This window comes from Rhinopithecus bieti, unplaced genomic scaffold (genome assembly GCF_001698545.2).
Source record: "Rhinopithecus bieti isolate Rb0 unplaced genomic scaffold, ASM169854v2 scaffold_14454, whole genome shotgun sequence".
Taxonomy (NCBI): Eukaryota; Metazoa; Chordata; class Mammalia; order Primates; family Cercopithecidae; genus Rhinopithecus; species Rhinopithecus bieti.
This window is the reverse complement of record NW_016808228.1, coordinates 795,855-805,580: the sequence shown is the minus strand read 5'-3', so window position 1 is coordinate 805,580 and position 9,726 is coordinate 795,855. Positions and strand designations below refer to the sequence as shown.

The 9,726-nt window shown below is 54.1% G+C and overlaps 2 protein-coding genes across 6 annotated transcripts in view; one reads left to right on the top strand and one right to left on the bottom strand.

The window, feature by feature from the left end:
• The window catches only part of MCM7 (minichromosome maintenance complex component 7), a 9,467-nt gene extending 2,114 nt beyond the window's left edge, over nucleotides 1-7,353 (bottom strand). Inside the window, exons 1-12 of one of the 3 annotated variants that reach the window (XM_017885971.1) lie at nucleotides 6,677-7,353; nucleotides 5,415-5,494; nucleotides 4,989-5,153; nucleotides 4,679-4,803; nucleotides 4,423-4,603; nucleotides 3,974-4,111; nucleotides 3,544-3,693; nucleotides 3,245-3,359; nucleotides 3,029-3,160; nucleotides 2,716-2,799; nucleotides 1,236-1,629; nucleotides 852-935 (exon numbers count right to left, since the gene is read on the bottom strand). In XM_017885971.1, the coding sequence (XP_017741460.1) occupies nucleotides 852-935; nucleotides 1,236-1,629; nucleotides 2,716-2,799; nucleotides 3,029-3,160; nucleotides 3,245-3,359; nucleotides 3,544-3,693; nucleotides 3,974-4,111; nucleotides 4,423-4,603; nucleotides 4,679-4,803; nucleotides 4,989-5,153; nucleotides 5,415-5,494; nucleotides 6,677-6,707 (1,679 nt within the window). In that variant the 5' untranslated portion in view covers nucleotides 6,708-7,353. Of the gene's footprint in view, nucleotides 1-851; nucleotides 936-1,235; nucleotides 1,630-2,715; nucleotides 2,800-3,028; nucleotides 3,161-3,244; nucleotides 3,360-3,543; nucleotides 3,694-3,973; nucleotides 4,112-4,422; nucleotides 4,604-4,678; nucleotides 4,804-4,988; nucleotides 5,154-5,414; nucleotides 5,495-5,631; nucleotides 6,193-6,676 lie in introns of those variants that run through there. The other 2 variants (XM_017885972.1, XM_017885974.1) reach the window with 2 other exon arrangements.
• Nucleotides 6,464-9,726, top strand: part of AP4M1 (adaptor related protein complex 4 subunit mu 1) — a 7,078-nt gene continuing 3,815 nt past the window's right edge. Inside the window, exons 1-7 of one of the 3 annotated variants that reach the window (XM_017885977.1) lie at nucleotides 6,464-6,660; nucleotides 7,121-7,185; nucleotides 7,293-7,381; nucleotides 8,342-8,448; nucleotides 8,531-8,627; nucleotides 9,060-9,170; nucleotides 9,263-9,343. In XM_017885977.1, coding sequence (XP_017741466.1) covers nucleotides 7,128-7,185; nucleotides 7,293-7,381; nucleotides 8,342-8,448; nucleotides 8,531-8,627; nucleotides 9,060-9,170; nucleotides 9,263-9,343 — 543 coding nt within the window. In that variant the 5' untranslated portion in view covers nucleotides 6,464-6,660; nucleotides 7,121-7,127. The other 2 variants (XM_017885978.1, XM_017885979.1) reach the window with 2 other exon arrangements.

Sequence of the window (9,726 nt, the reverse complement as noted above, 5' to 3'; positions counted from 1 at the left end):
CCGGGAAAACGGCCTTTGTAAGGGTAAGACAAATCCATCTGTCATTAAGAGATGATCCAGATCCCTCCTCTGAGCGCATGACATGGCAAAACAGATATATTTAAAAAGAACAGTTTACAGAATATTTAAAAGGGAGTTAAAACCTGAGGGAACACTGGAGGCTCGTGGAAAAATAGCGATAGAGGTTGAGTATCCAGAATGCCTGGGAGCAGGTGTTTTAGACTTCAGATTTTGGAGTATTTGCACATACATAATGGCATAGCTTGGGGATGGGACTCCAGTCTAAACATGGAATTCACCCATATTTCATATACAACTGACACATATAACCTGAAGGCAATTTTATTAAAAATATTTTTGTGGGCCAGGCAGTGGCTCATACCTGTAATCCCAGCACTTTAGGAGGCAGAGGCGGGCAGATCACTAGGTCAGGAGATTAAGACCATCCTGGCCAACATGATGAAACCGCTCTCTACTAAAACACAAAAAATCAGCTGGGCGTGATGGCACGCGCCTGTAATCCCAGCTATTCAGGAGGCTGAGGCAGGGGAATTGCTTGAACCTGGGAGGGAGAGTTTGCAGTGAGCTGAGATCACACCACTACACTCCAGCCTGGCGATAGAGCAAGACTTTGTCTCAAAAAAAAAAAAAAAAAAAAAAATGTGTAGGAAAGTTTCCCATGTCCCTATTGTATGAAGTGTGGAATTTTCCACTTAAAAGCTGATCTCAGGCTCTGGTCATGTCCGAAGCGGGAAGTGGTGGTGTGAAAAACACACCCTAAGATTAAGCACTTCTTCAGGAGGCTTGCATGGCCCACCCAACGTTTGCCCGTCTGCACCCAGCTCTCCTACCTCATGAGCTTCATGTCCAGAGGTTCAAACTGGGAGGGGGGCTGCCGGCTGTGCTGGTGCACATAGGTGATGTGCTGGGCCAACCTGGATAGAGGGGAGGCCAGAAGGAACACCCTTTATAGGGCTACACACCCATGTCCTCTTAGGTGTCCCTCCCTTAACTCCGCCACTTCCTTACAGTGTAGGAGGGACATGCTTTCCTGAAAATCCTCATCAGCATTTCAGCCCCAACCCACCATTTCCCCGAGAACCATGGACCAGCCCCTGTTGCAAGGGCGAGGCTCTGGGGTTTCCAGGAGCGCAGAATTTGTTTTGTGATTCACCTCCCCTCCTCCCTATACATCATTACAGGGGACCTCTCTTTGGGTGTTGAGCTCCATTCACCGTAGGTCATTGTCTCGGTCAGGCCGGTCCTGAATCAGCCAGAGGAGGTCAAACCGGGAGAGCAGCGCGGCAGGCAGCTGTATGTTCTGCTCCAGGCTGCGGCGGGGGTTGTAGCGCCCATAGGCAGGGTTGGCAGCAGCCAGGATGGAGCAGCGGGCATTGAGTGTAGTGAGGATGCCGGCCTTGGCAATGGAGATGGTCTGCTGCTCCATGACCTCGTGGATGGCTGTGCGGTCGGCCTCGGCCATTTTGTCGAACTCATCAATGCAGCACACGCCCTGGTCAGCCAGCACCAGAGCCCCACCCTCTAAAGTCAGTTCTCCACTCACGGAGTCTCTCAGCACAGCTGCCGTAAGCCCCACTCCCGAGGAGCCCCGGCCTGTTGTGTACTGGCCTGGAAGAGAAGAAATAAGGTACCGTAAGAGAGAAAGAACAAGAAAGGACAACAAATGGGCCAGGGAGGCAAGGCCTGCGCTGCGATCATTCGACTCCCTCCCCCAGGCCCTCGAGACGCCCGAGGATCTGTGGGGTGCTGGCAACGTGCCCCTTCCCCTTCCACCGGTTCTCTTCAGAGCACAACTGTGGCTCACTGAAACCTTGGGTCCTGGGCTCAAGCCATCCTCCGGCCTCAGCCTCCCAAGTAGCTTAGACTATAGGCACTCACTACCACACGCAACTAATTTTTAAAACTTTTTAGTAGAGGCCAGGTACAGTGGCTCACACCTGTAATCCCAATACTTTGGGAGGTCGAAGCCAAGGCAGGCAGATCATGAGGTCAGGAGTTCGAGACCAGCCTGCCCAACATAGTAAAGCCCCATCTCTACTAAAAGTACAAAAATTAGTCAAGTGTGGTGGCACGCGTCTGTAGTCCCAGCTACTCGGGAGACTGAGGAGGGAGAATCGCTTGAACCTGGGAGGCGGAGGTTGCAGTGAGCCGAGACCACGCCATTGCACTCCAGCCTGGGTGACTGAGACTCCATCTCAAAAAAAGAAAAACAAACAAAAAAACACCCAAACAAAAAAAATTTTTTTTTTTGAGACGGAGTCTCGCTCTGTGGCCCGGACTGGAGTGCAGTGGCCGGATCTCAGCTCACTGCAAGCTCCGCCTCCCGGGTTCACGCCATTCTCCTGCCTCAGCCTCCCGAGCAGCTGGGACTACAGGCGCCGCCACCTTGCCCGGCTAGTTTTTTGTATTTTTTAGTAGAGACGGGGTTTCACCATGTTAGCCAGGATGGTCTCGATCTCCTGACCTCGTGATCCGCCCACCTCGGCCTCCCAAAGTGCTGGGATTACAGGCTTGAGCCACTGCGCCCGGCCAAAACTTTTTAGTAGACCAACCTGGTCTCAAACAATTCTTCTGCCTTAGCCTCTCAGAGCAATGGGGTTACAAGTGTGAGCCAGGATGCACCCCCACTTTTTGAATAAACACTGTGGCCCTATCTGTCACTATGTCCACCTCTCCCAAGGCCCAACTACTTACTGCGGGGTGCCAGCCGATCAATGTACGACAGGAGTTGAGACTTGGCCACACCAGGATCCCCCATCAGACAGATGTTGATGTTGCCTGGAGGAAGGGAAGGCAGCCCTGGAATGACTCTTCTCCCAATTCTTGGACAACAACAGAGCAATTTTGAGTTCTGCCTCCCTCTAATACCCAGCATTACTTCTAAGCCCTGCCTGTGTCCACGAAGGCAAGATGTCCACTTTTAAACTGTGACCTAAGAGACACCTGTCATCCTTTTTTCCTCCTAAATGACTTCATCCCCCCGAGCCTCTCCCTTTTCCCTTCTTACCCCGGATTTTCATGCCTCGAGGAGACTGGTCCACACCCCCCACTAGCAGGAGCAGCAGTGCCTTCTTCACATCTTCGTGCCCATATATTTCTGGGGCGATTGAAGCTGCCAGCTTTTCGTAGAAATCGTCCTCTGTAGATAAGTTAAGGTTGTGTTTTTTGGGGAAAAGGGGGGCTAGGATGCAGTGGAATTTCCTCTATCTCCCCTGACCCTCACCTGCAATCTGCCTCAGCTCCTCCCTGCTGAGCTCTCCAGCCCCAGACTCATCATCCTCACTCTTGTTCATCTTCACAATCCGATGGGCTTCCAGGTAGGTTTCTGAGAGTAAACCCTTGGGCAAGAAAATGCCAGGATACAGATGCAATCCCTTCAACTTGCCCATCACTGGATTCCCTAACAATTTCTTGATAAATCCCTGGGTTCTGTTTGGGGTTTTGCTGCTGACTTTTTTCTGTGCGCCTAGAATGAGTAGGTGAGGGAAAAGGGGACGATCCTCATGTCAAACTCTTCCTTACCTGTACCACCTGTCGGAACCCAGTGCGCAGGATTGGCAAGAAGATACCAGTGACACTGACGTGGTCTCCAGGCTGGGCAATCCTTGTGTTCTCTCCTTCTACCAGCACCGTGATACTACGAGGGATATTTCCCACGGGCACTTGATCACTCTAAGGGAGGGAAAGGAACATAAGGCCAGGAAAAATGGACGAGGACCCAACCTTCTCTCCCTAGGCATCCCACTCAAAGGCTCCCAGGCTGCCTAGTCACAGACAAGCCCATAGGAGGGGTACTGACTTTCCCCTTCCCAAGGCTCTCAGAAATTCTAGTTCCACCTCCCTCCTGCACTTCCCTCTTTTGTTCTTCTTTCTTCCTGCCACTCCACAAGTGATTACAGGATTCAAGTGGACTCCCAATCCACCTACCCAGGGCCACATACCCCAAACTCACATGTTCTTGCATCTTCATCTCCTGGAATTTGATGAATTTGGAGCCCCGTGTCTGCAGATACAGCCGCCCTCCTGAGCGGTTGGTTTGGCACTCCTGGCTTGGGCACATGATCAGAGGCATGAAAGTTGGAGACTGGATCTAGGATGTGAGAACAGAAGCACCAAAAGAAAGTCAGAAAGAAAAGAGCCCCATTGGGTTGGTCGGTTCCTTGAATCATTTTCTTTTCATGGCAGACATCTTGGAAGTGTCAAGAGCCTTTTGAACTTAACTCTGGGTCAACAACAAACACCCAAGAAATAGGTAGAAAGACCATTACATACCCAAGAATGAAAGGCAAACACACAGGCAACTTTTACAACCAAAGAAAACGATAGGCATCACGGGATGAAATTAATCTCTACAAAACAACTAATGGGTAAGTGCTTTCCTGCTCCTTGCTCCACACGTACCGGCTGGTAGGTCTCTGCCCCACACTGGTCACAAGTGTAAGTGGCCACCACCATCTTGGGTTTGACTTCAGAAACACGAGTGACGATTCCACGCACAGTCACCAATTTCCCCACAGAGTCAGCCCGCACTTCCCGGATCACACGAGGCTTGTTGCTGCTTGGGCCTTGAAAATACAGCTCACTAAGGGGAGAAAACAATCACAAACAAGATCCTGGAGAACCAATCCCTACATCCTTCCCAACAGAGACCACTCACAATCTGCGCATGAGTTCAGCAGGGTACTGGTTCTGGGGGCTTCGGGCTGTTCCAGGGTCCCGACTCCGCTGCTCCATCATCAGCCGATGCTCAATGTAAACGTCCAGAACATCTTTATTTACCACCTAAAGGAGAACAAAATAAACAAATAAATAAATGAGCAACAGGATGGGGAAAGGAGAGCACAGAGAACACCAGACAGAAGTGCCCCTTCTTTCTGCCTGCTTAGAAAACATCAGTATCTGAGTGGCCTCTCTACAGAAGCTTCAATGCCTTGCCCTTTGTTTGCCATTGTTCTCTGGCCACTCACTTCCCTCTCCTTGTACTGAGGCAGCAGCTCTTGTACGGAATCGGCAAAGAGCTTTGCGTAGCGCCTGGCATTCTCACAAATTGAGTCCACCAACTCGGGGTCATCCTCGGCTACGTCGTCCAGGTCCACATACAGAGCCACTTGTTCCCGATGAGCCAGCCGAACCTCAAGTGAGGAAGAGACAGAAACACCTCAGAGCCACATTCACCTTGTGCACCAGTGTTCATATGTGAAAATACATCACTAAGAACTCAGCACAGGCTCTGGGCATCCACAGGGGAGAACACAGCGCCACTTAGAGCGATACCCGCTTCTCAGCCCCCAAACCCTCTAATTGTTACGTCTTTAATAAAACAAGCCAAACTACTTCTTATGGCTCCTTAAGCACCCCACTTCCCCATTCCCTTTACCCAATCTTATACTTACCAACTGGTTCCCATACTTAAACTGCTTCTTCCCAAGTTCATCATCCTGGTAAAACTCTTGTAAGAACTTCTTAACCTTTTCTGTAAAGTGAAATGTAAAATCATAAGACATAAACTTTAAGACACATCACTGCCCACCCCTCTGATAGAAATCTAAGACACCTATTTTCGCTTAAAACACAGCCTATGAACTAATATGAACATTTAAATAAACCTACCGAATTCTCCCCAAAGTGGGCATAACTCTTTTGCACAGTCTGTTTTAACCAGCGAAGAATAAAGAGCCCGTGGCAGTGCACAGTGCGAGCCAACATCTATTCCCCAGGGGATTTCCTGTCCCTACTTTAATTTAAAATCCTAGCGCCGTTCCCCATTGACCTCCCACACTCCGGCCTCAAGGTTCTCTGCTTTCTTTCCACCTCCATGATCCCTGCCTTCTTTGGGTCCCCCGAGCCCCTTATCTCGCCGGGACCTCCGCCACCAGGGAGGTCCCGCACGCCACCACCGCTCCCGCCAGCGCTTCCGCTCTTAGTAAACAAAGAAGCACATGGGCCCGGATTCCAGCCGCTTCACAGCCCGGGATTCCTCCGCCCGAGGCGGGAGCCAGTCCAGCCATTGGCTAGCACGCACAGGGCCACCGCGATCCCAGCCCACTGCCGCCTTTCCCGGGCCCGAGCGAAGCTCCTGGAACCCAGGCACGCCCCCCCGGGTCGCAGCTCTCTCCGAGGCCGCCGCGCGGAAGGACACTGTTTACACGACACTCCCTCCACCGCGTCGCGCCACTTCCGCCCGGCTCCACTTCCGCTCGGAGGGCGGCCTCAAACGGCCAATCCCGGCACGCAGCGGCCCCGGCCTGCCCGCCCCCGCGGCCTCCGCGCGCCTCGGGGAGGCGGCGGGAACCTGGGAATGCCCAAAAGCACGCAGGGAAGCGGGTCCGGGGTCTAGAGCCCTTAAAGAGTCTCCTGAGGTCCTGGGCGCGATTTTCCCTGTGCAGCCCCAGCCGGGTAGCGCCCCCCAAGCCCCACAACCCCACGACTCTAACACCTTTCCCAAGTGGGATTACTACCTTTTCTTCAATGTCGATGCCCCCCGCGCGCCTCCCAGGCCCCGTGGGCCTTTGCCAGGCCGCAACCCGACCCTGCCTCTGCCGTCGCGCGCCCCAGAACCCGCCGACCCCGGTCCTCGAAGACCTCAGCTCACATCAACAGGTGTTCCCCAGGAGGCTCCCGCGCAGAACGCCCTCCCAGGCTTGTAGACCCGTACCTTTCTCTAGCGCGTAGTCCCTCAGTGCCATCGCTGCCGAGGCCCGTGCGGCAGCTCTTGGCGGGCTCAGAAGTCTTGCTCTTGGGGAAGCTGAGAACGTCCGCGCGGTGGACTGTGGCCGGCCAACCGAAATTGGCGCGAAACGTCGCCCCCCACGTGACCAGCGCCACTGCGTGCGGGCCAATCGGAAAAGCCGGCCCTTTCTCCCTCCCGCTAGCCGCAAGCCAATGGCCGGGCGGGCCTCGAATGAGTGACGGGGAGGCGGTGCGGGAGTCGGAAGGGAATCTCCGGGCGGGGTGGGGCGGGCGCCGGGTTTCCCGCGGTCCAAGGTGGCGAGGGCGGAGGAGAATCGCTCTTAAAGGGCCAGCGTACGCGCGTTCTTTTGTTCCGGGGCCTCAGGGCGGGGCAGGCCCAACTTTCGCCGTCTTCTTGTCTGCTCTCCAGGACGGCCATGATTTCCCAGTTCTTCATTCTGTCCTCCAAGGGAGACCCGCTCATCTACAAAGACTGTATCCTAAACCCTGGGGGCTGGTAAGGGGTGGAGGGACCGGGCGGGAGGGGCGCCCAGGGCCAGCCCGTGTCGCAGGATCCTTCACTGAGTCCTTCCACCCGCCAGTCCGCGGGGACAGTGGCGGCAGGGATGTGGCCGAGCTCTTCTACCGGAAGCTGACGGGACTGCCAGGAGACGAGTCCCCGGTTGTCATGGTAACCACTGGCGGGAGGCGGGTGAGGAACGGGGGCCGGGCGGGCCGGGTGGGCGCCGGCTCCCTCCCAGGCCTGGTTCCATGGTAGCTTTCACTTGGGGGGTGTATTTCTCCAAATAAAACTAACGAGAGGCCCGGCGCGGTGGCTCACGCGTGTAATCCCAGCACTTTGGGAGGCCGAGGAGGGCGGATCACCTGAGGTCAGGAGTTCGAAACCAGCCTGACCAACATGGTGAAACTCCGCATCTACTAAAAATACGAAAAAAAAATTAGCTGGGCGTGGTGGCGGGCGCCTGTAATCCCATCTACTCGGGAAGCTGACGCAGGAGAGTCGCCTGAACCGAGGAGGCGGAGGTTGCAGTGAGCCGAGATCCGGACACCGCACCCAGCCTGGGTAATGGGGATGGGGAAAAAAAAAAAAAACGTCCATTGGGCGCCAGCAACACACCAGGCCCAGCTGCCTGCGTGACTCCATTATCAGCAACTCAAGGTAGTTACTGTAATTAACCCCGTTTCCACATTGGGAAGCTGGACTCAGGGAATTGTCATGTATCTCCCAAAGTCACTGCTGTTGTGACTAGTAAGAAGCATCAGGAGCTGGGCGCCGTGGCTCAAGCCTGTAATCCCAGCACTTTGGGAGGCCGAGACGGGCGGATCACGAGGTCAGGAGATCGAGACCATCCTGGCGAACACGGTGAAACCCTGTCTCTGCTAAAAAATACAAAAAACTAGCCGGGCGAGGTGGCGGGCGCCTGTAGCCCCAGCTACTCGGGAGGCTGAGGCAGGAGAATGGCGTAAACGCGAGCTGAGATCCGGCCACTGCACTCCAGCCTGGGCGACACAGCGAGACTCTGTCTCAAAAAAAAAAAAAAGAGGCATCAGGATCCAAGCTCAGGTCTCCTGGGTTCTGATCACTCCACCTCCCTTTTCCTAACGCCTCTTTTCCCTGCCTGTGTTTCAGCATCATGATGGCCGTCATTTCATTCACATCAGACACAGCGGCCTGTATTTGGTGGTCACGACTTCAGAAAACGTTTCTCCCTTCAGCCTCCTAGAACTGCTCTCCAGGTGAGGAGGGTTGGGCTGGGCACCTGCTAGCTGGCAGGGGTCTGAGAAGATGAGGAAATACACGCTCCAAGTGTTTCCTCAGGTTGGCCACTCTTCTGGGCGATTACTGTGGCTCCCTGGGCGAGGGGACCATCTCCCGCAATGTGGCTCTGGTCTACGAACTCCTGGATGAAGTGCTGGTGAGAATCAACGATCCCCTTCTGTGGCCCCCGCCTAATTCCCCTGGAGATACATCTGCTCTTCTACTGTGGGATACTGTGGTTAGGAGGCCAAGCCTATTTTTTTTCGTTTTAGAGACGGTCTTGTTCTGTTGCCCAGGCTGGAGTGCAGTGGTGCAATTATAGCTCACTGCAGCCTGGAACTCCTGGGCTCAAGCTATCCTCCTGCCCCAGCCTCCTCCCGTGTCCAGCTAATTGTTTATTTTTTGTAGAGACGCGAGTCTCGCTGTGTTGCCCAGGCTGGTCTTGAACTCGTGGTCTCAAACCATTCTCCTATGTCTCAGCCTTCCAAAGACCTGAGAGTACAAGAGTGAGCCACTATGCCTGGCCCCACTCCCCCTTTTTACGCCTTCCCTCCACTGACCACTCAGACTGTCCTTCCTTTACCACTAGGATTATGGCTATGTACAGACCACATCCACAGAGATGCTAAGGAATTTCATCCAGACGGAAGCTGTGGTCAGCAAGCCCTTCAGCCTCTTTGACCTCAGCAGCGTTGGCTTGGTCAGTAGAGGGAAAGAGGAGGGTGAGGAAGGAGAAGAGGGGTTGGCTGGGGTTGTCAGACCTGATGATTGATTGCTTTGGATGCTTTACAGTTTGGGGCTGAGACACAACAGAGCAAAGTGGCCCCCAGCAGTGCAGCCAGCCGCCCTGTCCTGTCCAGTCGCTCTGACCAGGTAAGGGAGGAATCTATGGGGTCAGACCCTCTGGTTTTCTCTGGGACCCTGGAGTCCAAGATCTTAGGTTGGGCACAGTGGTTCATGCCTGTAATCCTAGCACTTTGGGAGGCTGAGGTGGGTGGATCACCTGATGCCAGGAGTTCAAGAGCAGCCTGGCCAACATGGTAAAACCCCGTCTCTACTAAAAATGCAAAAAAAAAGAAAAAGATCGGCCAGGCGCGGTGGCTCACGCCTGTAATCCCAGTGCTTTGGGAGGCCGAGGTGGGCGGATCGTGAGGTCAGGAGATCGAGACCATCCTGGCTAACACAGTGAAACCCCGTCTCTACTAAAAAATACAAAAAGTTAGCCGGGCGAGGTGGCAGGCGCCTGTAGTCCCAGC